This window comes from Cyanistes caeruleus, chromosome 23, assembly GCF_971803275.1.
Source record: "Cyanistes caeruleus chromosome 23, bCyaCae1.hap1.1, whole genome shotgun sequence".
Lineage (NCBI taxonomy): Eukaryota > Metazoa > Chordata > Aves > Passeriformes > Paridae > Cyanistes > Cyanistes caeruleus.
In genome coordinates, this window is record NC_141723.1 from 5826397 (window position 1) to 5853490 (window position 27094).

The following is a 27094-nucleotide window of genomic DNA, read 5'->3' on the forward strand; positions in this document are numbered from 1 at the left end:
AGCAGAACTAAAGCTTCGATTATAAATAATGAGTCACAAAAGAGGGGCTAGAGCAAGGCCCTGAAGTTCTCGAGGAACAAAGAAATGAAATCTTCTCGTTAAGGTGTTTTTAAAACCCAGCTCAGTTTTAAAACCCTTCCCAGCACGTCCTGCCAGCAGAAGTCTTTGGGGAAGCAGAGGTTTTTGTTTTCCAGAGCGGAAGGAACAGTGAGGTCTGGGTTTGCCAGGCTCAGACCTGCGGCGAGAGGCGGCTCCTGTGGGATGCAGCCGAATCTTGGGGGGCTCTCAGGGGATCCTGAGGGGTTCCTGCCAACAGGACCCACCCCACCACCTCTCCTTGTGCCAGCACACACCGGCCCTGCCCGTGGCATTGCTCGATTCCTTGGGGAGCCAGAGGTGAGGATGAGTTTTGGTGCTGTCTCCGGAAGGGGAAGGCTCAGCTCCGGGATTCAAAGTGCTTCATTTGTTGTCTGGAAGTGCAGGAGTTTGATGGGGAAGGAAAACCTGGGCAGAGATGGCCAGACCTGGCACTGCCACCTTCCCATGGCACTGGGGATATTCACATTCCCACAATTTAGCCTGGAGTGATGGGAAGGAGCAGCTTAAAATGTCCTGGGGATGAACGATGGGCTGCAGGTAATTCCTCACGGATATTGGAGCTCTGGGAATCACACCTGGGGATTTTTGGTCCACGTGAAGGACAGAGGCCTTTTCCAGCAGCTTTGTTTCCTCCATGCCATTTTGGAAGAGTTTTTCAGGAAGTGGTTCAGGTTGAGCTATGAGGTTCGGCTTCTGGATTCAAAAAAAAATTTGGGAGCAAGGTACACAGCATTGGAGATGAGGATTTTCCTTGGGTTGTCACTGGACACAAAGTAAAATTATGGCACAAAGTTAAGATATTATCCACATTATCCTGAGGGATATTATTCCACTTACCCTGAGGGTTCACACCAGTATAGGGCAAGCATCACCTATGGCAAACTTTAAAGCTTTTTGTCTATATATGTAATATTTGCTTTTTTTTGTTCAGCTCCCCACCTGGAAATTCCCCAAGTCAAACGGACCTTTCTGTTTATAAATACATTCAAAAATGGACCAGACATTTGCTGCTATTTTTCTGCCCAAAACCCTCCTGCCCTTGCATCATTCTGTGAATATTGGGATGGGAGTCTGAGCTGATTCCCACCACTGAGTGAATTTGTTTGGTTAAAACTGTGGGGAAGAAAGAAGAGCTCGTGTGTGCCTGAGATCTCTGGAGCTGGCATTCCCAATTCTGCAGTTTTCAGCTATGAAGAGCCTTGTTACACAAGGCTGTGGGCTGAATATCAAAACCCCTGGATTCCAGCCCATTCCAGGAGTGCCAGCTTTAGAACAGAAACCTGTGGATTAAGGTGGGACTGCTGCTTCAATTTTAGCAAACAGCTGAGATTATGTGTTAGAGCTGCTTGGCGTAATCTCTTCCTGAATCAGAGCTGGAATCCTACCAGCACGGGAAAGAGCTCTGCTACAGGAAATCAGGGAGTTCAAGGAAACCTTGGCAGATCTTCACCTCATCTGAAGCAGAAACTGAGTGAATATTCCACAAACTGCATAGAGAAAAAAGGGATTCTATTGCTCTCCCAACTGTGTTTTTACTCCTTTAGAAACCCTGGGAGTCTGCCCCTGCTTATGGCTATTGCAACCCTCTGCTGCTCCACAGCCTGCAGGAATTTCTAGCCAGACCTATTTCCACGTTGTTTTATTCACCTTGCTGTGTTTTATTTACAGAGATATTGCAAAACATCATGTGAAGTGAGTACAAGTAGCAAGTACAGCGTGGGTTTGGCAGTGCCAGATTCAGCGTGGTGAAACGATGCTCTTGTGGGGTTTCAATTCCTAGAATCCAAGGGAAAATAGCAGAGAGTAAGGGCTGCTGGAAACATCCAGACCTTTCCAGAGTCCAGCTTGGACACAGGAGCTGGTCCAGGTAGGGGCTTTCTTGGGATTTTATTCTGGCTTTTTCCAAAATGCACAGTTTTATCTCCTTGACTGTTGATTTAAGTTAGGCACAATGTTATTCTGCACTCTCTGGGGAGAGTCAGAGGCAAATCAGACCCGAGGCTCTCCTTGGGGCCCCTGATTTAGGTGAGAAGAGCCAGCCCTGGCCTGGCTGGCGTGCTCAGGGTGCCTCCCCTGGCACAGTGTCCTCGTGTCTGTACATTCACCACGCTGCCACCCCTCCCCTGGCCTCACCCTGGGCAGAGCCTGGAGATGAGATGCTGGTGGGCAGAAATTGCTGATGGGAGATGAGGGGGTCCTGTTGGATGTACACCATGCAAAACAAGGTTCCACTCCTTGAGTTTCTCTCTCCATCTCTTTTTTTTTTTTTTTCCTTTCCTATTTTTTTTGGCTTGGGCTCCAAAATCCATCCTATTTATTCCTATTTACACCGATGGTTTGGCGTGAGACTGATGCCCCCTTCTCCCTTCCACCCACAGCTTGTAGGCTCACACTGCTGCAGGGTCTGAGGGTGGCAGAACCTTCCCAACCCGCCTGGGGACCTCTGAAAGTTTTGGGGTTGGTTTTTATTTCATCTGTGAAGGCTCCAGCAGTGAACCCCCGGGTGAGTCAGCGCGAGACGAAGGCAAAGCTATTGCACAGAGCTTCCACGGGCCCTGTCTGGCTCCTGCTGCCCAGGAAGGGTGGCCTTGTCTTTGGTGAGAGTTGTGCCCGTGACCCAGCGCTACCTCCTGGTGGCCCCGTGGCCACTCAGTGTCCAGCGCGCTCCAGGCCGGGTGGCCACGGGCGAGAACCCAGCGAGAGCGCCTCGATTCTCGCACTTCCACTTCCAACACGGTGTGAGGGCGGCTCTGAAAAGCGCCCTTGGGACTGGTCCAGAGGTCACCCAGCAGGGTGAGAGACCCTCCCACCTCGTTCCATCCCCACGAGGCGCTTGGGCACTGGGTGGTGCCCAACCCAAGAGCTCCAGCCCCCTCCCCGGCTGCCCCGCTGTGCATGGATGGCATCGCTTCCTCTTCCCCCTCCGTTCCTAGAAAAAATGCGGGTGCTGTTTGTGACTTTTAGCAGTGGAGGATCTTCATGAAAGCCTTGCGAAACTCGATGTTGAAGGTGGTGTAGATAATCGGGTTGACAGCGCTGTTGACATAGCCCAGCCACGTGAAGGCACTGTACATGGCTGGCGGGATGTTGCAGTCGCAGTGCATGTTCAGGATGTGAGTGATGAAGAAGGGGAGCCAGCAGATGATGAAAACACCTGGGGGGGAAAAAGGAGAGAGGAGGATTTTGATTGCTGAAAGCTGGGTGGATTCTCAGGCTGGGAGAGCAGTGAGGTTCTCTTTGGTAGAAGGGGAATATATCTTCCAGAGGAATGAGCTTTGTGTTTGTGTGCTCAGTGTCCTGCTCTGCCTGGGCCCAGACACTGCAGAAACTCTGCCCTGCAGAGGTGCCAGCTCTGCTCACTCTGCTCCCTTTTGTTCCAGAAAGCCCAGGAGCTCTTTCCCCGTTTTGGGAGCTCAGGTTCCCACGAGGGGCAGCTTTGGGCACCTTTGGTGCAGCCCTGCCAGCTGTGGGTGGCTGGGGATGGAGGGACCCCTCCCACCGCCTGTCCTCTCATGTGTGAAGGGAAATGGATCCTGAGGGGCCTTGGAACACCAGCCTGCACTGAACTCAGGGACTGGGATTTCTGCAGGGCCCCCGGGGCAGCCAGGGCACGCTCTCACCGAGCACGATGGCCAGCATCTGGGTGGCTTTCTTCTCCTTCTGCTGGGACATTTTCCTCCTGATCACGGCCTTGAGCAAGTTCCTCGTCTTGCCGTTGGGCAGGGAGTGGATCTCGAAGACCCTGGCTGTGTGGTGGGATTCTTTGGCATGGCCATTCTTCTCCACCTTCCCGGGGCTGCTCAGGGGTGCCTGCAGGGTAGAGTTGTTGCCCCGATTAGAAGCAACTGGCACAATCAACTGGTGGTTACTTGGTGCTGTGGGTTTGAGGGCCGTTTTCTCAGGGGGACTGGTACTGGACACCATCTCCATTTCCATCTCTTCTATGTGACTCTCTGCCTCCTGGACAAGAATCAAATGTCCACAACATAATGACAGGTAAATACACAGAGAGGAGCAACGAACATTCCTTACAGAGTGAAGCTGGATGATGTTGGAGAACAGTCAATCCCTCTTCTCCCTCCCTGCGTGCTGCCTGGAGAAAGGGCTGTGGTGCTTTTGGGTGTTTTGGGCAGATGGGATTGACAGAGCTGCACTGGAGGATTCTCCTTTTTGGCACAAAGAGGCTCAGAAATGGGGGAGACGCTGTCTCCACTCTCCACAGACTTTATTCAGGTTTTCAGAAGGTGAATAAATAAAAATGGATCAACAACCAAAACCCAACAAAGCCAATGCAGTCCGAGATTTAAATAACAGAGAGGAGGAGGAAATCAAAGATGTTTAACAAAAACGTTCAAATGCCGTGGCTTTTAGAGCTGATCTTTAGGTGAGCTTAATCTGGCTTTTTTTGAGCTCTGTGAGCTTAAACCCCCTGCTTCACTCCAAGGAATGGGAAGACTATTTAAATTTTGAGATTGAATGGTAACCTTTGCTCTTGGGTTTATTTTTCTCCCACCCTACATAAATTAACCTCGTGTCCTGAGGGAGAAGGGGAAGGCTGAAGGCTCTGGAAAGCTCCCACTTCTCTTTAACACTCACCACTTTGCGCTTATTAACTTGGAAGCTCCCATTGGACTTCACAATAACTGTGCAGAGCTTGACGTCTTCTGGATGAGTGCATTTGTCCTAAGGGGCAAGCACCAGCTCAGAGGTTACACAGGCAGAGAGGGGTTGGGAAGGGAAGCTGGTAAGGGAGGCACGTGGGAATACAAAGGAATTAATCAGGAATTGGTCAGCGCGGCTGAGGTGCCGAGCAGGATGGAAAACTGGATGGAAAACTGATGTGGAGGAGCAGTGGTGGGGGCTCCCCCTGTGCTGTCCACCAGAGGAAGGAGGCCACGAAGCTCTGCTGCTGTCTGTGTGTCCCTGTCTCGCTGCCCCCTTTGCAGGCAGTTTGGAGCTGGAGACTGCACATCCCCCTGGCTGTGCTGCGTGAGCCAGAGCCGTGTTTAGACCAGTGGTTTCACACCCAGCCCGCCCAGCTGGGCTCCCTCACAAGCAGGAGAGGCTGATCCCTGCAGAGCTGTCCTTCCCAGGGAGGAGCTGTGCACCACTGGCATTGCCACTGAGCTTTGGGGACGCCTTACAGCACCTGCAGGGGGGTTGCAGGAGAGCTGGAGAGGGGCTTGCAGTGGTGGGAATGGCTTTAAGCTGAAGGAGGGTGGGTTTAGATCAGATATTGGAGAGAAATTCTTCCCTCTGAGGGTGGGGAGGCCCTGGCACCGGTCACCCAGAGCAGCTGTGGCTGCTCCATCCCTGGAAGCGTCCAAGGTCAGGTTGGATGGGGCTCGGAGCCAGGTGGGATGGTGGAAGCTGTCCCTGCTCAGGGGCTTTAATGTCCCTTCTGCCCCAAACCGTTCCTTGGTTCTGTGGTTCTGCAGGACTGACTCAGACTGTGCCACAGCCTCTGGGTGGCCCAGCCCAGCCCAGGGCAGTGCTCTGGGTTCACACAGCAGCTCCTGCTGCACATCTGCTGCCGGAACAGCCCCTGAGATCCAGGGAGGCCTGAGGAGCACCAGCCAGTGAGCTGGCAACCCAGGACCCCAAAGAGACCCCAGCACCCAGCTGTGGGTGCTCTGGGGCAGGAGGAGCAGGGCAGGGGGAGGATGGAGAGCGCTGGGTACCTTCAGGGGTGCCTGCGTGTCCGAGTCCAGCACGTGGCTGCTGCGCTTGGTGCTGACACGCTTCCTGCGCCGCCGCAGCACGATGTAGATCTGCACGTACACCAGCAGCGTGACGATGAAGGGCACGTAGAAGGACACGATGGAGGAGTACACCACGAAGGCAGGGTTGCCAATGATGCACTCCTTCTCATCTGGAAGAGAAAACCTTTCAGGATTGTTGTCCCCCACGCCCTGTCCCCGCACGGTCCCCTCGAGCTGTAGCATCACCCCAAAATCCTGGCTACTCCTTGCCTCGAGGCTGAGGATTGTTGATCCCCTCTGTACCAACCCCAGTGTTCCCAGGAAACTGCTGCCTGAACTGCCAGTCCTTTTCTCTCCTGCCTCAGGGAAGGTTTTGTCCCCCGGCTTTCCCTTTTGTATGTTTTAATAGAAGAAGGATTTGGAATTTGTAGTGGACAAATGTTAAGGTAACACAGATTGGTGCTGCGTGAACTTCTCCATCACCTCAGTTCTGGTGAGTCTGAAACCCTGCTCTGGAGCAGCTGGAGGCGAAACACCCAGAATCACGGTGCAAATAGGGAGACAAGAGTTCAAACACACCTCAGGAGCCAGCTGCGGGTGGCAGAGCCCTCACCTGTGTTGTTGAGGCCGAAGAGGAGCGGGCAGGAGATGGCAAAGGAGAGCACCCAGACCACGGCGATCATGACGGTGACCCTGCGCTTGGAGCTGTAGCGGGTGTTGTAGAGCATGGGCATGGCCACAGCCGTGTACCTGTGGGGACACACAGCCTGCTGTCACCCCCAGGGCCACCACAGCTCCCAGCTCGGCACATTCCATGTGCCCTCTGATAGATAGATATATCTCTATAATCTATATATTGCATAACAATATCTATTTATCGTATAAATACAATATCATATTATTGACTATTTAATTATTTTTTTATATTTTATGTTTCTTTAGTACTAAAATGTATGTTGGATGTATAATGCTAGAAAGCTTTGCTGTATTAATATAGTTACTTTTATTTATGTTATTGATATAACTTAGAAATAGTGGTGTAATACATATATACACATATATTTTAAGCTGTAGCATGGTGTTAAAATAAAGACTGCTTTTGTTCATATAACCCAAAGACTGAAAAGATAGTCAGAAACACCCCCTGCATTCCTAAATTATCCAGATGAAGACAGCAGTGACCAGAGCTCCAAGGGAGGGATTTATTTAACCTCTGTTATTAGGGAGTGTGAGACTGAACAGAGCCAAGATTGATCTATTGGGGAGGGGGGAGTTGAAGTTAAACAAAGGAACATCTAAAACTTAAGAGGAATGTTTGAATCATGCATAAGCATTTATGAATATGTAATAGATTTGTGTTTTTAAGGGACAAGCCTTTGTTAGTAAATTTCTGTCTCCTGATTATCTTTCCATTAAACTTTTAAAATCTTACATAAAAAACCGTGAACCTCGTTTTTCACAAGCCCCGAGGTGGCTGCAGGCACAGCAGGAGGGGTGAGGCTGGGCTCAGCATGGCCTTCTCCTTCCAGCCCTTCCCAGTGCTGCCTGCTGCACCATCCCAGAACACAAACAGCAGGAGCAGGCTCATGGGAACACAGAGACCATTCCATCTGCATTCCCAGCGGTGTTTCTGTGCCTCCTGACAGAATTCCCTGCTCACAGCTCATCCAGGTCCTTTAAGCTGCTCTTCAAAGAGCTCCCACAGTTTTCAAGCCTGTGAGTCCCAGGGAAATGTGAGCAGACCTGGGCTTGGCCCCGAGCCCTCACCTGTCGATGCTGATGGCACAGAGGTTGAGGATGCTGGCAGTGCACATCATGACGTCCAGGGTGACAAAGATATCGCAGTGGATGCGACTGAACCGCCACTCCCCAACCACCTGCAGAGAGAGAACGGGGTGCTGAGCAATTCCCTGGGGTGCTGAGTGATTCCTTGGGGTGCTGAGCAATCCCCTGGGGTGCTGAGCAGTTCCCTGGGGTGCTGAGCGATTCCTTGGGGTGCTGAGCAATCCCCTGGGGTGCTGAGCAATTCCCTGGGGTGCTGAGCGATTCCTTGGGGTGCTGAGTGATTCCCTGGGGTGCTGAGTGATTCCTTGGGGTGCTGAGTGATTCCCTGGGGTGCTGAGTGATTCCTTGGGGTGCTGAGTGATTCCTTGGGGTGCTGAGTGATTCCTTGGGGTGCTGAGTGATTCCTTGGGGTGCTGAGTGATTCCCTGGGGTGCTGAGTGATTCCTTGGGGTGCTGAGTGATTCCCTGGGGTGCTGAGTGATTCCTTGGGGTGCTGAGTGATTCCCTGGGGTGCTGAGCGATTCCTTGGGGTGCTGAGTGATTCCCTGGGGTGCTGAGTGATTCCTTGGGGTGCTGAGCAATCCCCTGGGGTGCTGAGCAATTCCTCAGGCTCACATCCCATGACATCAGGGAGCACAGGGCTCCTCCAACCCAGAGGGGAAAGTAAAGGAGTTTAAACAGCTCTCTGGAGCATTACAAGGCAGAATGAGGAAGGAAATAGATTAATTTTAATTCTCAAACACCTCAAATTGTACTTACAGCTTTTTTTTTCCCAGACAATTTTTCTAATTGCACCCAGCAAAGGTCAGCAGCAGACAAGCAGGAGCTTCTCTCTATTCCTCAGTTTAAAAAATTGGGATAGGCATTCCTCACCCTTATCTTTTTTTTTTTTTTTGGTGAACAAAACGAGTTTAATTCAGAGTGAAAAGCCTTTAACACTCCACACGATGTGCTAAAGACAAAGAACTAATGATAACACTTCCAGGCACCAGTAGCCTTTTTTCTCCTCACTTCTCTTGCTGTTGAAGCTGAACTTTGCCAATTAAGTTTAATCGCAATTATTCGGACTGCTGTGTTTGACATGTGATGAAAAAAAGAGTATATTTCCCTCTAACAAAAATAGAGTCCTACTGCATTTGAAAATAGAATGAATAAGATATCTATTCTTCAGTTATTTCTGCTCTGATATACATAACCATAGGCAGCATAAAGAAGGAAGAATGACTGCATTGAAGCCTGAGTGACAGATGAATACTCAGTGATTAAAAAAGCACTTAAGAGACAGTTACATCAGGAACTTTGAGGAAAATTTGCCCAAAGGCAAAGGTTTCCAGCCAGATCCAAACCTCAGTAAAACTAATTTCCTGAGGGCATGCTTTGGGAGAAACCAGGAACCGCAGCAGTTCTTTCTCTTGGTGCTTTCATTTATGTTGGAGAAATCTCCAAAACTGGGGGTAAAAGATCTGTTTGCACCAAGGCTGGGGGTGTTTTTTTAAGTGCTTCATTTTGATTTTGAGTTTTAGGCCAAGCATGTGGCACAAAACCTGGAGAAAATCATCCCAGCAGACAGATCAAGGCAGTTGTGGCTCCTCACCAACCCCTGAGCGTGAGCCCAGAAAAGGGAGAGAATTTTGCATCATTTGTGGTTTATTCTTCTGCCTCAACATTAAAAAGGGTCTGAGGGATTCTTCTGGCTGGACCTGAGGGAGCAGGAGCTTCTCCAAGCATCAGCCTCTGCCTGAAATGGGTGATGAGAAGAGAAGAGAAGAGAAGAGAAGAGAAGAGAAGAGAAGAGAAGAGAAGAGAAGAGAAGAGAAGAGAAGAGAAGAGAAGAGAAGAGAAGAGAAGAGAAGAGAAGAGAAGAGAAGAGAAGAGAAGAGAAGAGAAGAGAAGAGAAGAGAAGAGAAGAGAAGAGAAGAGAAGAGAAGAGAAGAGAAGAGAAGAGAAGAGAAGAGAAGAGAAGAGAAGAGAAGAGAAGAGGAGAAGGACAGAGGAGAGGCACTGCTCTCCCCCCAGCCTGTGACCGTGTTAATGAGCCTCAGCAAAGGCGTGGGGCTGAACCTTCTCCAGCGCCATGAAAACAATCATTAACTCGAGTGATAATTAGCGTTGTGTCACGTCAGTGCATTTGTTTTGCTTGGCATCAGGATTTAATGGGCTCACTGACGATGGCTCCTTCCCCTGCTCTCCCCTCTCTGTTGTCATTCCCTCCCTAAATCAGGGCCTGGAAATGAACTGGAAATTCAGGATGGTTTTGTGCTCAAGGCTGAGGTGTGAAAAATGACTTTCTCCCCTATATTGTGACATAAAAGCTGTGGATTCCACATCCTGCTTCAGAAACAAAGCCTTGATTGCTATCTTTTTTCCTTTGATTGCTGGATTTAATGATCCTTGTGGGTCCCTTCCGCTCCACAAATTGGATGTGGTTTCAGTGTGATACCCATGGTGGAGTTTTGAACACAAAATTGGGGTCCTTTCCCTCTTGACCTCGAATTTCTGGTGCAATTGGGCTGCCATTTAGTCCTCTGAGCAGCAGTGGGGTTTCAAGCTACCTGCTCTCACATCCATCTCCTGGAAAAAAATGGCAATTTCGGGAATGAAAAAGCTACAATTTCAGGAAGGGGGAAAAAAAAATAAAGCAATTTCAGGAATGAAAAAAACCTGCATTTCAGGGAAGACAAAACCCCCTGCATTTAGGGCATGAGAAACACTTCAGGGGGAATTGAGGAGCTGATTTCCAGGGGAGCTGTGAGCCCTTACCTCCAGGTAAACCACCCAGGGCATGCAGAGCGTGGCCACCAGCAGGTCAGCCACGGCCAGGCTGACGATCAGGTAGTTGGTGGTGGTCTGCAGGGCTCTCTCCCTGGACACTGCCATGCACACCAGGACGTTGCCAAAGACGATGATGAAGATGAGGATGGCGAGCAGCACGGCGTAGTAGTTATAGTGCGGCTTCTGCGCCGCGTCCGACGCGTTCAGGGCCCTGCTCCAGTTCCTGTCCCCGTCGTACCACGAGAGGTTGAGGGGATCCATGGGGGTCTGAGTGCCAGCTGCCAGCTCCACCCTGGCTCGGGGGTGTTGGAGAGGCCCGTGGGAAATAAAAATGGAAAATGAAGTCAGGTTTCTGCTGCCTGGAGCCCTGTTCTCCCTGCCCTAGGTGAAATGTTTGGCTGGGAATGGGATGCAGAACTGAGCCAGGTGGGGGTTCCAGGAGTTGGTTTTTATTTCCAGCTCACCCCCAGATTCCTGTGTAGTTAGTCTGTGTTACAGGTGGGGTCAGGCCTGGGATGTTCTGTCCCCTGACTTTCCCAGCTCCCTGTTAGGTGTGCACAGCTCAGGGCACAAGGGCCATCACCCACTTTGTTTATTTGCCATGTGCTTCACAGGGCTTTGGGCTCTATTCCTTTTCTTTTTTTTCCTTTTGTCTTTCCTTTATTTTTATTTTCTTTTCCTCCAGCAGCAGAATAAATAAATTTTAAAGCCCAAGACCTGAACAGTGACAATGATGGAACTTGACAGCAGCAGCTTTGCAGTCAGGGCTGGGCTGTGCTGCCTCTGCCATTGCCCCAGCGAGGTGACAGTGAAGGGGGACACGGTGGGGACAGCACTGCTGTCACCCCAGCCCTCAGCAGCTCCTGCCACTGGGAACATGCTTTTCCTGGTTTTCCTTGGAAAATCGTGACACCCCCACCATTCCCTGGCCGATGGCCACATGCTGTGCGCTCCTGAAGAGGTAAAATATGAAAAATGATGGGATTTCTGTGGAGTTCCCTCAAACCTATGGAAGCTTTGGTGTTTGTTTTACCCACTGTGAGTGCCTTTTGGACTTTTTCTGTCTCTCTGTGCTGTCACAACATCCTAAAGGAATTTGGCTGCTGGGACAGAGGTTTGTGTGTCATCAGCTTGAAATTCAGAGAAAAAAATCTCCTCTGTGCTGAGGGAGGTGAACAGCCAAAGCTAGAGGAGGATGTGGAGCGTGGAGGGGAGCTCTGGGTGCTGCTGTTTTGGGGTCTCTCTCTGGTTCAGGGTATGAAAAGCAAACCCTGTGTTTGCAGTGAGGCCTGCAGGATCTTTGGCCACCAGGGATGTTTTTCCTGGCTGTGTGGGGAGGAAAGCTCAGCTCCTGCTCTGGCTGCAGGGCTGTAACCATGGACAGCCCCACACCACACCTGAGTCATGCCTAGAGAAGGGATTTCCACCCAGCAGAAGCAATCTGAGAATCCCCTCAGTTTATAAATCATCCCTCACCTCTCCAGAGTGGTGCAGGTTGGGCTGGAAATGCCAACACCCGACTGGGAGCTCCTCAGCCTTGCATAAAAGGCCTCGAGGGGGGGTTTATGTTGTTTTTTAGGGGAAAACAAACCCATGGAAAGGGTTGGAAAGTGTTGGAACAGGCTGCCCAGGGCAGTGGTGGTGTCACCATCTCTGGAAGTGCTCAAAAGCCTGTGGATGTGGACCTGGGGCTGGGCTTTTCCCACCTAAACAATTCCATGTTTCTATGGCCTCATTCCCTGCTCAGCACTTCCCAGGATCAAATATTCCATGTTTCCCAAGCTGCATCTCCACAAAAACCACAGTGACTGGAAAACCTGGCCGTGCTCTCAGACACCCCAAACCAGGACCACTTAATTTCCTTAATAAAAGACAAAGTGACTTCGATTTATTAAACCCTGTAAGTGATCAAAATAGCAAAACATTTGCAAATATCAAATTCACCTGGGAACAATGGTTTCTTTATGTTTCACTGAGCTTTTGTGTGCTTTTCTCATTCAGAGAACAATTTGGATAATAATCCTTGGAAATTTGTTGCATATGGGTCCTTAATAGCTGATAATTCAAAAAGTGTCTGTCTGACAGTGCTATCAGCAGCACTTGATAGCTCTACAAATGTCTTCTTAGGAGCTGTCAAAGTGTCAGAAATTAATTAAATGTTAGCTTCTGTGACTCAGAGTGAAGGGGAAAAAATCAATGCTAAATACAGCAACAGTTTTTTCTCTTCTCCTGTTGCCCTTTCATAATGCAAAACTATCTCGAGGAGGCAGAACCATGCAGAAAATGCAGGGTGGGACACCAAAAAAAGAAAAAATAAAAAAAGGCAGGGAGATGGAGAAGTGGCTTTGAGGTGTAAAAGGGATGGAAGGGTTTGGGATGGGCAGGATCAGCCCCTTGGGCCTGTGCTGGTTTTTTTTCTGAGCTCTGACTGCAGGAATAAAATTGGTTTTAAGAAGGAAAGGCCACAGACAGGGAGATGGGCTCAGCAATTCCAGCCTTTTCAGGGCTGTTCCAGCTCCCTGGTGGAGTTGGAGGAGCCATTTATAGCTCATTTCTTGTGTCCATTCATCAGGAATTTACTCCACGGTGGTTAGGGAGGGTGTAAAACTCCCTGGATAAAGTAATCAAAATTTCCTTTCATTTCCTTCTCTATCTTCCTCAAGAGTTGCTTTTTTTTTCCCCCCCTTTAAATGGAACTATTTTCACAGTAATCATTTTTGTCTTTAAAAAGGAAGTTAAAAGTGAATGTTTGAATGTTGTACAAACGAAAAGATTTGGTGTTTCTATTTAAAGAAAAAAAAAATATTTAATTTGGGAAAATGAAACAGAAGAAAAATTCCAAATATTTTAGATGAAACAGGGAAACTTAAACACCAAAACCTAGAAATTAAAACTGTGTGATCACCCAATTAAAGGCTGTATCCAGGACACATCCTACAATTACACAGACAACTCTGTTGGTTCCCAACTTTGCAAAGTTTGAGTTTTCAATCCTAAAAACAACCTTCATTTCTCCAGCCCCAGAGCTGGCATCATTTGGAAGCATTTTTGGTGGCCATTAAGGTGTTTTGTGAGTCTCTCAGCCCTGCTTTGAGGAGCAATTTCGATTTTAGTGCTGACAGTTCCTCAGCAGAGAAGAAAGAAGCACTTAAAGAGGCAGCTGGAAAAGGGAGGGCTTTTCTCCAGGCTTTTCCCAGAGAGATGCATTTTCCTGGGGAAAAGGGAGAGGGAAAGGATCAAAAACACAGGGAAAAGGCACAAATAGCACCTGGCTCTGGCCTTGGGAAAATTCGTGTACAGAGGGGAAAGTCTGAGGGAGAAAGAGTCCAAAAAGCAGCAAATTCCCTTGTGAATTAAGGGCAGCAAAGCCACCCTAATTCCCACCCAGAGTCCCCACAGATTCCCAGGGTGGCTGAGCTAATCCAGATCTGGATTTGCTGCAGGGTCAAGGGCAGGACAGGGCTGCAAGGTTGCAGCCTGGAGTTTGATGGCAGCAGTGCAGCAGCATCATCCTGCTGCTCATCCCCCTCTCATCCCCCTCAAAACCTGGCTGGAAGCAATTTTCCAGCAGCTGCAGGGTGTTACATACAAGTAATACCTTACCCAAAATAAAAACCAACCTTATAAAATAGAGTTTAAACCCTGCTGCTCTAGCTAAGCTAGCAGCAAGCTTGTATGTAAAAGAATCGTGAAAATAAAAATCAGTTAACACAACAATCTGTTCTAGAAGGAAAACCATTCACACCTGGGAAAACAAAAAGTCTCTCCCATAAGAATCCCCCCTCAAAAAAAATGTAAACACCTAAGTAAAGTCTTAACACACACAAACATTTTCTAACCAATGAATTAAGTAGCAAAAAAACCTATTGGCCAATTGGATTTAACACAACACCTTCTGAAATTCCTATAAAAATATAAGCTATACAATAAAGATTCAGCTTTTCTGCTTAAAAAAATCGGGAGTGCCATCTGTTTGTATCACAACAGGAGGGAATTTGCTGGAATGCTGGAATTCCCAGGGAGAAGGCAGCCAGGACAGAGTTTGGAGGGCAGGGCCAGAGCTTTGCCCTCTGCTGTCAGTCCTTGCTCTTTTCCAGAGAACAACCTGGAAAATGTTTGTTTGCCGTGCCAGGATTTCTCCTGCTCCTCGTGATGGATCTTGTAATTACCACTGTGGCAAACAAGAGATCTCCCTGGCAAGTGTGGGATGTTCACAACCCAGCCAAACCCTCTGGCAGGATCTGAAACCTTTTTCCTCTCAGAAACAGCAAAGGTGTGACTCTCCTTTTGGTTTTTCCTCTGTTTGCAAACACTCCCAGGGATAAAGCCCTGGTGGGGCTGATGCTGAGGAGTGTCAGCACCTGCCTGCTGCGGATCTGGGGCCAAAACTTCAGCCAGCCTTTGCTTCTGCATGGAACCCCCATCATTTCGGATGACATCTGGAGTTCAGGGTGAGCTTTCAGGGCCCAAGCTTTCCTCTGGACTCCAGACACGATTTTGCACCCAAAATCTTGCACCCAACAGGGAAACAGCAGCCAAAGCCGCTGGTGGCAGCATCCCCGAGGAAGATGTCCCAGAGCAGCCTCAGAACAGCCTCTCCCTGCTGGCCCCGAGGGATTTTGGCTGAAGATGTTGCCAGATTGATATTTCCTGCTAATTGCTGCTGCGCAGAGGTTCCCATCAGCATCTGAGGCTGCTCAGACAGGTCCTCTCCAAAGGCTTTGCAATCAATGTCTCAGGGGAATTTGCACAGAACACCGCCTCCCTGAACATTGTCACTCTCCTCTGGAGTTTTGCAATCCATGGGCCATAGGAAGCTGTCAAACTGACATCCTTTCTGTCCTCCAGATGTTTGCTGGGCTCCGCTGAGAATGCCACAAACACATTCCACTGAAAGGAAATAACACCATGTCTTTGGAGTAGAGGGGAGGTGGAAGAGAAAGGGAAGGGAGAAATGTGTTTGAGGAGCTGCTCTGTTTCCCTGCTCAGGGTGGAGAAAAAGCATCTTCTGGAGTAGTTTCACTATTTTTGTTTGTTTTTAGCCTTGCACACAAGCCCAGAATTGCTGTGGATTCCTGGTGGTGGCTCCCTGGAGAGCAAGGAAGGTGTGGAACTGCAGGCACTGAGGAGAAAAGGCCAGGAATGAGGAAAATTCTGAAAATCCTGCCTTGACCCGAGAGCACTGCTGATGCTGCTGAAAAACCCCATCCCCTGCCCTGGGCTCCTGCAGGAGCAGCTGGCACAGAAATCACCCAGCATCGTCCTGGTGGCTTTAAATAAACGCGACTCCCCCAGGCACCGAGTCCTTGGTGCAGATGCAGGGGAGGTGACAGGGGAGGTGACAGGGGAGGTGACAGGGGAGGTGACAGCCGTGACAGAGGGCCTGGCAGTAATTACACCTGAGCTCTCTGAGCAGGGGCTGGGGGAGGCACAGCTCTGCTTTCCACGCTCCTCTCTGGTCCCCAGGAGCCGGCAGGTTGCACGAGCAGCTTTGGACACCTCTGCACCCACAGAATTAGAGACAAAAATCCTGGCCAGGCCGTGGATTTTAGGGGGCTGAATTCTAATTTCAGCACTGCAAACCTCATATCTACCAAACCTACAGCTCTGCCATCAGCTCCTTCCAAAAACCTCTTGAGAATCTTCCTGCTCTGCCTTTCTCCCAGCTCCCCATCCCCAGATCCTTTGCTATCCAAGATATCAAAGTTGCATTAATTGCAGCTATTGCTCACTTCTGATTCAGAAACACTCCTGGTTTTGCATAATATCTAATTGGATGCTCTAGCTAGAAAGTGCTCACACGTGCCCCCCGAGCAGCTGATCCCAGTTTTTGCTGCTGTTCAGCAGGGCTCTGTGGATGACAACTCCTGCTGCCACCGCGGCCTCTGACTCACCCACCCGAGCTGTTCCTGCTGATGCCACGATATTTTCTGTTCCCAGCACTTCCCTGCCTGACAATCACATTGCTCAGAGCTCCCTGCACCAATTCCAGGCTGTGATTCACCCCCTCCCAAGCAGCAGAGACCCTCAGGAGCCTCAGCTCCTCTGGAATGCAGGCAGGTTTTCCTGGCTCTGGGGGAGGGTGGCAGGACAATCCCAGCGCCTTGTGACTCCAGAATTTCGAGGCTGTGCCCTGGTTTTAAGGCGGATTTCTCAGTTCTCCATTTGTGGTGTTGCTCCTTCAATCATCCCTCCTTCCCTTTGGAATTTTTGCCTGAGTTTGAATTTGTGTTGCAGGTAGGAAAAGGAAGAAGTTGTTTTTTTTTCCCAGAGTGTTTGTCCTTCATCCCTGTGATGGAGCAGAACCTTCCCCAGGACTGTGCTCCTGCCCTCATCAGGCTGGACCCTCTGCACAAGGATGTCCTGAGGCTGAATTTCTCTGGGAATTCACTGCCTGCTCCTTTCAGGCCCTCTGAAAATCCCTCCAGGCTCCTTAGCAAGTCCTCATGGAAAGGAGGAATTTGGTGAAGCCTTCCCTAGAGGGGGAGGGATGCTCCTGTAGCTTCCTTTGTCCTGTCCTTGTGCTAATAAAAAGCAGATTCCATTTCTAAAGGAATCTCTAGCATTGAAGATTAAGGCCTTGTCTTCATTCAAGACTTGCAACCAAATATAGTTTTATCAGAAATCCTCCAATTTGAACATTTTCTCACTCCAGCCTGTTAAACATTCAAACCCAGGAACTTCAGCGAGGAGAGGTCGTAGTGGATTGGTTTGTGTTGTTTGGTTGGGGGTTTTTGTCATGAATAATCATTTTGGGACCAGTTTGGGGTATAAATAATTCCCCCCAGCAACAATCTCATCCCAGCACTGCCCCTGCCCACCCGGAATTCAGGAGAGGTTTGGCTCCTGTTGGAGCAGAGCCTCGTCTTCCTCCTTTCTTTAACAATCTGTGGGTGCAGGGCGAGCTTTGATCTCTGCAACATTTGGCAGATGAGTTTTTTGAGCTGGAGCTGCTCCAGATGCAGCCCACTTGAGCCCTTCTCAGCTGGGTGGAGAGGATGGGCAGAGAAGGCTTTTTAAAAACCATTTCTGACTCTGTGCTTTCAGCTTTGGACACAGCCAGAAATATTGGGCACAACTTGTTATTCAGTGGCTAAAGGGGAAGGATTTATTCCTTCCCTGGGCTCTCACATAGGGATGGTCTCTGTCAGAGGCAAGCTCTTCAGCCTGGAAGATATTGGTTCTTATTAAATATTGCATTACTATAGACCCAACATCCTGTTCTCTACAAAAGCCCTTTTTTTCTCCTCATAATTCCTTTATCTGTAGCCTAATGCCAAATCTCTCTGACGAGATCTGCGCCTCTGACTAATCTAATAAATTCCCAGCTTCATGAATGCTGGTGATCTGTATTCCTTTAGAATCTGTGCTGTGTTTGAGATCATCCACCAATGTCTGCAAATAACCCTTAATCACTCACACAGCCAATTGTATTATTTCTGAGGAATTGGAAAGGTTGAATCTCTTCACTTCCCACCCCCCTTAGTTATGTACAGAAGTGGCTGAAATTTGAACAAAATGTTTACTTTAAGTGCTGGATAAAACGTGGCAAATATTTAAGAATTTTTTTTTTTGCATTATTTGTTTTTGTCTGTCTAATGTTCACATTTTGGTGCTTGGCATTTGAAATGTAAAACAATTTAATTGCAGAAGTAGGTTGTGTTAATTCCTGGGCTGAATAAACCCTTTTTGCTTCCCCTCCAGCCAGGCTTCCCATGTTTATGCAGCACCTGGCACAGGGATACTGTAGCTCTTGAGTCCTTCAGCCACACTTTATTAAAAGTAAATAATAATAATTCAGATTGAAGCCATCAAATATTTGCCCTCCACTTATGTCACCGAGCACTCGATGAACATCTGCTCTTTCCACTCCTCCCCTTGAGCTTGTTTGCAAAAATGTTTGCCAAAAGCAGCGAGTTCCAGAGCTCTTTTCTTCCCCTTTCCTCAGATTTGTGGGAGTTTGCCCCAAACCACCCAGGGCTGGGGTTTGCCAGGGTCGCTTTGAGCAGCTTTGATGAGGATGTGTCAATCAGCACAGCGCTGACCCGACTCCCCCTTGCTCCCAGTGCCACTTCCCTGCATTTAAAACTCCAAGAAAACACTTAATCAATTATTGTGCTGTCCCTCGTGGCGAAGGAACAGAGCCAGGCTCCAGTCTCAGAGGGAAGGAGAGAAGACTCTGAGTATTCCTCAATCCAGTTCTCCTCAAATTTCAAATCCTAATGATCTTTAATCATTTAATCCCTGGGCTAAACCAGCTCAGCTATTCAAATCCTGACCTCCAGCAGCCACCTCTGCCAGCCTTGCAGGCAAAAGGAGAGGAGGAGAAGCCACCTCTCGTTCTGGATTCATCCTTTTCCAGCTGCTGCCCCAGCGTGGGCACCGAGCCATGCAGGAATTGTGCTGGATCAGCAGCTCTGGAAATCAGCATCTGTTATCCTGGAGAATCCTGCAGCTCCTGCTCCACCCTGGGGCCTCTCCGTGACAAGTGCTTGCCTGACCTCCTTGCTCTGACCTTCCTGAGCGGCTCCCAGATGCACAGAACGCTTCATTACCTTTTATATCTGCAATATTTAATTCCTCCCCGCTCTGGCTTTGCACCCTGCATCATCGTGTCCCCTCTCTCTTCAGCTGGCTCCACCCACAGAGCCACAAATTCTCTTTTTTCTTCTCCTTTTTGTGCCACAAAACCTCACATTCTCAGAAATATTCTTGCCCCCAGGCACTGAGCTGATGATGCTCAGCCCTGTGGGGTTTTCTCTGCATTTTGGGGAATGTTTTACCCTGCCTGGCCTTTGGCATTGGTCAGTGAAACTTCCCAAGAGCAGGGGAGCCCCACACAACATTTTAAATTCGCTCATGTTTAGTGAATTCTGGTAGTGGAAGGATTTTGCTTCCGTCACGTGTGAGTACCACCTGTTTTCCAGGTGAAATCATGGATGTTTTCCAGGTGAAATAATGACTATTTCAAGGTGAAATCATGGCTATTTTCTAGGTGAAACTGTGTGTATTTTCCATGTGAAATCATAGCTATTTTCCAGGTTAAATCATGGCTATCTTCAAGGTGAAATCATGGATATTTTCAGGTGCAATCATGGATATTTTCCAGGTGAAATCATGACTCTTTTCCATGTGAAATCATGGCCATTTTCCAGGTGAAATCATGGATGTTTTCCAGGTGAAATCATGACTATCTTCAAGGTGAAATCGTGGATATTTTCAATGTTAAATCCTGGATATTTTCCAGGAGAAATTATGACTATTCTCCATGTGAAATCATGGATGTTTTCCAGGTGAAATCATGGCTATTTTGCCCATGCCTGGGCCAAACTGTTACCAAAGTGATTTAAGGTTTTCTCTTGTTTTCACTGAACTTCATTAAAATTCAGGCAAGTCCAAAAGATTGGACTTTCCAGGTCTCCAACATCTTGACAGAAGATCCCTTGCTCAGTTCATGGTTTTGGGCTGATCCTGCCCCAAAAAAAACCCAAAAACAAACTTGGAAAGACAAATATTTTCTTCCCATATTCCACAAAACTTGTTGGTGGCATCACTGACAAATCCCCAGCCAGGAGAAAAAAAATTGAACCTTGAGTGTTCCATTTTTTGGCTGATTTGAGGAATTTTCTCTCGCTCTGTCCCAGCCCTGGCATCGCTGCACACACTCAGCTGCTGCTCTCCTAAATTTTATTTGGCTTTTTCACCGTCAGCAGAATTTCCAGCCTGCTGGGAAGTGCACGCTCCATCCATTATGAACCCAATTCCTAAATCCAGTGACCGGGACAGTGAATTCCATATGATTTCCATCGTCCTTTAATCCACAAAGTCATTAGCAGGGCTCCAGAAAGCCATGAATATTTCCCCCTGCTGGGTAGGGAGCAGATTTTCTTTCCAATGAAGCGTCACAAGGAGCCCTAATGTTTTTAATTAAGGTGCTGGCTACGAGTTATTGTGGCAGATCAGGCAGGACTAAACCCGGGGCTGTTTAATTCATCAGCAATAAAAATCTCGTGGTGCAGAGGCTAAAATCATGATCTGAAGACAGGTGCCCAACTTGCCGAAGGTGAAACAGGCACAGAAGACCAAGAAAAGTCTCCTGCAGGCCCTGGTCTTGGACATCCTGAAATAAATATTCTCTTTTACGTGCTCAGGCTCCGCTGCTTGTGGTTCTCTCCAGGAAAATATCCCCAAGAAATCAGTGATGTGATTTGCTCTGTAATCAGGGCTTGCTGTTGTTCCTGTGATTTTGGATTTTCCATGGTGTCAGGAATCACACCCACTCTTAGTGATCACTGTCTTGTCCCACCTGACACATTAAAGATGCCTTGGAATAATATTTTTTACAGGAAAGCTGAAAGCTGACGGACATGTGCAAGTTATTGAACTCTCTCTTTAGTAATTGCTTTTTTTTTTTCACTCTTTTTTTCTGAAGTGTGTTTATTGTCTCTACAAACAATGCCTCTTAAGCTAAATTTTGATGGTTGTGATTCTGAGGCCTCCTGAATCAGAAATTCAATGGTAAAAATTAAATTGCAAAGTGTAGCCCCAAAGAATCTTGACTTCCTTTTAGGCCAAGGAGTTCTCAGCCAGCCCTGGCCCTTTCAGCTCTCCAGAGCCAGAGCTGAGGTACCAAAATAAGATGATTTTAAAAGTGCTGCCTCATCCCACCGCATTTGCTCTACGTGCACAACTTCTTTGGCAACAAGGACAGGAAAATCTGCCCAGTTTCCTCGGATCTTGCTCCAAAAGTGTTTGTTCCACCTGAGCTCTCGCTGGCATTCTCAGAATCCTTTTTCCTCCGGATGCTTTTGCTGTAAAACCCCAGGGCTGCAGCCTCTGTTGGGACACGAGGGGCCAGGCCTGGGACAGGTTTTGTGTGCCTGGAGCAGGTCCCTGCTGAGGTTTCATCTCCCAGCTGTGCTGTGGGTCCATCCCCAGCTCCAGGGAGCCCTGGCTCCATCCCTGCACCACAATTCCCATAATATTGACCCACTCCCAAAGATCCAGGCTCGGGAACAGGCAGGCCAGCAATGCCCAGCAGCCTTTAGCAGGCAGGGAGGGAGCCCTGGAGTTATTCATGGATGGAAATCCGTGTGGGTGGGAGCTGTGTGTGACAAACGGGCTGGAGTTTACTCTCAGCCCTTGTCTTCAGTCTGGAAATAAATCCAGAGCCAGGGATCCCCCTGAGCTGGCAGCTCTGTCCCCAGCAGCTCCCTCCGTGCTATCCCTGGAAATACTAAATCCTGCTTTGCGTCCAGGTGCTAAATTTGTGGAAAAGGCTCCTCTCTCAGCCTGGTTTTCTAGAGAGGAAAGATCAGCAGAAACCTGAACCTCACTGGAACCTTATGTGCCATTTCACAATAACAATAACAATAATAATAATGGTAATATTTATAATAGTAACTGCCCTGCTTTAATAGCCTCCATTTCCACAGCACAGGCCCCAGTCATGGATCACAGCCTGATTTACAAATGAAAATAAACCAAGATACAGGACTCCACTCACATGGAAATTCTGATGTTGACTTTTTGACTCCCTCGCTAGTGAAATAAAGAAAACCCTGTAATTCTTACAGTTTTGCCATCAAAGTGCAAATAAGGAGCTTTACACATGCCTGGACATGGTGGGCTGAAATATTCCTGTAGTATTTATTATAATCACCATTTTAGTACCCACAAACACATTTTTAGAGCATCCATAACCTCATGGTGGTGATGAATGATTCATGTACTGGGACATGAGTGATTCTTCCTGTTCAACAATATGTATGTGAATGTGGGGGGGTGTTTCTATTTTTGAGGGCCTTTAAATTAGCAAGTTCTTTATAATTGTGGCTTTTCAAACCGAGGTGACTAAAATTCACCTCCCAAATCTGTGTGGGGACGTCTCTCAAGGAGAGCAGGAGGCTGGAGGTGTCCTGTCCCCTCTCTGGGGTGGGTTCTGAGGGTAGAGATAAGGCTGGAACCAAAAGGTGCTCAGAGAAAACAGATCAAATGTTGGACATCTAATTCCAGACTCCAGCAATCCCAGAGATAATCACATTTTTCTCAGCTGTCATACAAATATGTAAAAGCTTGAAATAAACAGATACAAAGGGGCTGGAGGTCAGAGAGTGCTTGTTGCAGAGAATCTTAATTTACTGAAGCTCCAGATTGCCTGAGATGTCAAAATAGGATGGAGTTTAGACAAGTCATTTGCAAGGTGCCATATTTTAGGTAATAGCTCGAAGTTCTCTGCTGGAGAGTGTCAGCTGCAGCGTTCAGGGGAGCTGATTGGAAAACCTGAGCTGCTGCTGAAGGGTTCATTCCTCTCCCTGGAGCTGCAGATTGCACAGAGCACTCTCTCTGCTGTTGATTTTGCTGATCCATCCCCAGCGCTGGCAGTTGGCAACCTGGGGCAGTGAGCAGGATCAAATATTTGTATTTATGTGTGTATTTATCAGTGCCTGCAGACCCTGGGACACCTCACACCGGAGCAGCCGAGCCTACAGAGAAATCTGGGATAAATGAGAGAGAAAGGATGCAGGAGGATGCCCTGCCCAGGCTGCAGAGGGTTCCTCTCCTTCAGGTTACTCCACAATTACCTTTCCCCAGGCAGCTCAGTGGGTTTATTTATCTCCTGTGAAATGTGAAGTGTGGCCATCCCCGAGCTGGGGCAGCCCTGCAGGGCTCGGGGCTGTGCTCTGTTATCACAGCTTTTATTGCTCCTTGCAGTCTCTCCCTCTCCCCAGCGCTCCAGAACACATAAGGCTGCATTTACATTTTCTGAATGGACTAATCATGGCTCTCTGCTTTGATAAAGAAAGTGCAGCCTCCCACATAACCACATGGAAACCAACAGGGAAGAGTAAACCAGAAATAAACCCATTCTGGGGGGTTGTGAGAAAAATACCCACCAGGATAATTGGGAGGGATGTAGAGAGAAGCAGCAACTGAACACATAGTCACATCTTCAAAAAAAAAAAAAAAAAAATAAATTACAATGCTAAAAATACCCAGGTGAAGGACAGCGAGAGAAAACATGATTGAAGAGGAACAATTGGGAGAGGAGTTAATAGTTATTAGCAATCACTTCAGATTGAATATAGGTTGGTTTTGTAACAGCACAAGGGATGATGCATCTGACAGGACTTAAACAATTGCCTCCCCCTTCCCCAGAGGATCTCGCTGGCACTCACTGCTCAGTCTCCCTGCTCCTCTGGACTCACTGAAAGTTTCTTATTTGTAAAAGACAGCCAAGTTTGATCCCAGAGAAAGCTTCCCAAACCTATATTCCAAGCCTTAATACATTTTAACCTTCATCCCACTGTATTTTCTCGTGTAGCCTTAAAAAAATAACCCTGGGAGGCCAAAGTTCCGCCAGTCTGGGATCTTTTTATCCAATTTTGCCTTTGCCTGGGCAGGAGTGTGAGAATGGAGCAATGTTTATGATGTTTCTGCAAACACTCCCCCATCACCCAACTGTTTGCTGTGCCAGCCTGGTTTCTGTGCATTTATTAACAATCTGTGGACTTCTTTCCCTTGGAATTGCAATTCCTCAGTGTCCAGGGAATCTGGGGATGTTTTGCACCCAGACATCCTGTGGCAGGAGGCTTTACAGCTCAGTGTGGACGTGCTCACTGTCCTGCACCTCCTGGCACTGGAATATCAGCTCTGGGCATGTGGGAAATCCAAAACCGAGTCCCAGATTTTCCTCCGTGTTCACAAGGAATTTGTGCACAGAGGGTGAAATTGAAAACGAGTTATCCTGAAAGGATTGTGAGGAGCGTGAGCCAAATCCATCCTGCTCATAACTGAGAGCTACAAACCCGTGGAGATGGGAGTTTTTCGAAGGGGATTTTGTGGCTGTTGCTTTAGAGGAAGCGTGTCTGGCAATTGTTACAGGCTGGTTCTCGTGGGTCCCTCCCAGCTCAGGACATTCCCTGGCTCCAGCAGCTTGACTTGAGCTCCAAGGAGAGGATGGGAGGGTGGGGAGCTGCTGATTCAGAGCTCAGGATGGGTTTGAGGAGAAGAACACCCAGGGAATGGCACTTTCTGTGCCAGGCCTGTGCCACCCAGGGGGACCAGCTCTGTCTCGGGTGCTCCCTGCTCTGAGCTGCAGAGTGAGGTTTTCCAGCTGCTTTTCCCAGCAGGTTTGTCCCTTCCCAGCTCCCTCAGCCTCTGGGGCAGGGCGAGGGGGAAATTCCAGGCACATCCATGGGCAGAGCCCAGCGTGCTGCAGGCAGGGCTGGCTCTCTCAGCACACTCTGTGTCCTGCACACAGGGTCCCTCTGTGCCCCTCCTGACCCTGCTGTGGGGACAAACCGATGGATGGCCACGGCCAGGCAGGCTCAGCGTGGATCCCGCTCAGCTCAGGGTGATTTGGGATGTGGGAGGCACAGGGGAATCTGTGGCTCATCCCATCCAAACCCTGCCCAAGCCTTTCCTGCAGGGGGACAGTGACACAGGAGCAGAATGTCACAGGGAAGGGGCTCCTTAGGAGCCCGTGTCACCTAAAATATACCCACACTGACTGCTCCCCTGCTTTTGTGGGGTCACAGGCTTCTCTCTAAAGCCTAAAACTTGCACATTTTCCTTTCCAGTGTGGCAGTGAACCTGTTTTCCACACACAGTGTGTGTGTGCCCGTGGAAGTTAGGTGGAAATGTGGAAAGCACAGCAGATTTTACACAGTGGTTCATAAATCAGTAGAAAATTCTTTTACAAAACTGTTCAGAAATGAGGAAGGAAAGCTTGAATGTAACAGAATTTCTGCAGCATGGAAAAGAAGTCAAAGGTGGGGGGGGAATAACATCTACAACAGTCTTTACTTGATGGAGTCAGAAATATTGCCAAGAGGTTGGGTTTTCTCTAGATTACTATAAGAAATTACTCCAAAAGAGATAAAAAACCAGGGTTGTGAGTCCTTAATAAAACTGTGCATGTAAAGAACAATAATTCCACGAAACCCTGAACACGTAGGAAACCCAGCCCACGCTGTTTTGCATGTGTAACCTATCTGACCAGCTGTATTATAACCCTGGTTATTTATAAAACAACCCAAGCTGTTTTTCTTTTCAACTCGCAGCTCCACTCGAGGAGCAGTGATTCATGTTCCGCTTGCTGGGAACTCTGCAGTTCCATGCCTGGCATGTGGGAAAGTCGGGATGAGAGAGAGAGACGTGAGAATTACCAAGTGGGGATGTGTTATCTTGTGTAGAAACAACAACTTGGACCAAAAATACTCCGGCACTGAGCAGGACCCAGCAGCATCCTGGTGTTTGATCCCCTGCCCTAAAGCCACACTTTCCACCGGTTTCAAAAAGCTGGAGGGAGCTTAGAACTGGGGGGGAAATGGGAAAAAAAAATAAAATTGAGATGAAGGTGACTGTAAACCTCACAAAAAATCTGCTTGCAGCATTCAGAGAAGAATTTCTGAGAGGTTTCCTTCCAGGGGTTCTTCGGGAAAGGGTGACACATCCCCTGTTCTCCACTGGGGAAGATTGTTCTACACCAGCACTGGTGCTGAGCATTAATTCTGAAAGGATTCCAGTTTTGCCTTACAAGATGTAAAAAAAGGAGTGTGGTAAGAGAAAAGAAGAGTGTTTTCCCTCAAATAATTTGACTGAACAATCTTCCAGCTCCTTGGGGACCAGGAATGTACCTACATTACATCCTCCTCCTCCACTTCTCCCTGTCACTCTCTCTCCATTGTGTCTATGTGAGAGCAACGTTAAACATCAAACTTCTAAAAATGAGCCGAGCCTCTTAGCAACTCCAAATGCCTCTTTAGCATACAATAACAATTGTTTGTTGCTTTTCGGTGTGTGGTTTAGATGGAGAAATGAGACAGCCTGAATTCCAGTTTGAAAACCCGCTCTCACCTCTTCTCTTGCGGTAGGGAACAGCTTAATGGATCTTTTTGGTGTAATGACAAATATTTTCCTTTTTCTGCTGTCTTTATTTACATCTCTAGGCAGTGGTGATCACAGCAGCCGCTGCCGTCTGTGTTCCCTCACCGGGATATTCACAACATTTCTATTTCTGGAAGAAAAGCACAACACGAATCTCTTACCTTCAAGCCATACGAATCCCTCCAGCAGAGGTGCGAGTACTTTGCTCCAAATAAATCCAAAAACACTCTCCACCGTGGCTTTTCCCAAGCTCTCCCAGGCTTTCAGGCAGACTTTTTGGTATTCGGCATTCACGCACAAGCAGAGGAGCAAAAAGAAAGAAAATCACCTGCCTGACCCCTGCCCGCTGGGAGCGGCGCAGGTGGAACTTGCCGTGCTTAACCCCGGGCTGAGGCAGAACTGGAACTTGAGGAGCTCGGGAAGCGGCGGAGGCTCCGGGGAAGCGGCGGTGCCGGGGCCAGGCTCCCCCGCCGCAATTCTCTGTCCATCTCCTTCAGCACACCGCCGGCTGCCGAGCCAGCAGCTCCGTCTGCATTCCCCGGCGCCCAGGCTTGGCTGGCGGCTGAGCAGAGCAGCCCCTTCCTCCCACGGACAGATCCCAACAACCTGTTTCCACCGCAGCTCCCTTGGCCGGCCGCGGGATGCCAATTCCCGCAGCGCTTCCCTCTCTGCCTCGCCCGCCGCTGCCGCTGCCGCTGCGGGGAGGGGAGAGGAGGGGAGGGGGCGAAGTTTCCTCCCCCGAATCCCTCGGACTCACCCCGGCGGGGATGGGCGGCTCCAGCCCCGGGGATGCGGGACCGGGACCGGCCCCGGCACCGGGACAGCGCCGGGCGGAGCGCGGGGCC

At 48.8% G+C, this 27094-nt stretch overlaps 1 protein-coding gene across 6 annotated transcripts; it reads right to left on the reverse strand.

Annotated features, from left to right (window-relative positions):
- Positions 1–1721: 1721 nt before the first annotated feature.
- Positions 1722–27094, reverse strand: DRD2 (dopamine receptor D2). 6 transcript variants are annotated; one of them, XM_086861081.1, is made up of 8 exons: positions 26411–27094; positions 10347–10650; positions 7569–7678; positions 6415–6551; positions 5781–5971; positions 4696–4782; positions 3720–3909; positions 1722–3253 (listed from the first exon to the last, which is right to left on the reverse strand). In XM_086861081.1, the coding sequence occupies exons 2-8, from the start codon at positions 10617–10619 to the stop codon at positions 3060–3062; spliced, it is 1182 nt and encodes a 393-aa protein (XP_086717207.1). In that variant the 5' UTR covers positions 10620–10650; positions 26411–27094; the 3' UTR covers positions 1722–3059. The 6 variants fall into 6 exon arrangements, with proteins under 6 accessions (XP_086717207.1, XP_086717205.1, XP_086717208.1 ...); XM_086861079.1 differs by having other exon boundaries at positions 3050–3253; positions 3720–4059; positions 26411–26928; XM_086861082.1 differs by lacking the exon at positions 26411–27094 and adding an exon at positions 26220–26379 and having other exon boundaries at positions 3050–3253.

What these genes read in the sequence shown, in the direction of transcription:
- DRD2 (XM_086861079.1), bottom strand. Translation starts at nt 10,619, where the DNA reads ATGGATCCCCTCAACCTCTCGTGGTACGACGGGGACAGGAACTGGAGC. An exon ending in TGTGCCATCAGCATCGACAG is followed by an intron (nt 6,552 to 7,568) that starts GTGAGGGCTCGG and finishes GTGTCCCCACAG; the next exon opens with GTACACGGCTGTGGCCATGC. An exon ending in CTTCGGCCTCAACAACACAG is followed by an intron (nt 5,972 to 6,414) that starts GTGAGGGCTCTG and finishes TTTCTCTTCCAG; the next exon opens with ATGAGAAGGAGTGCATCATT.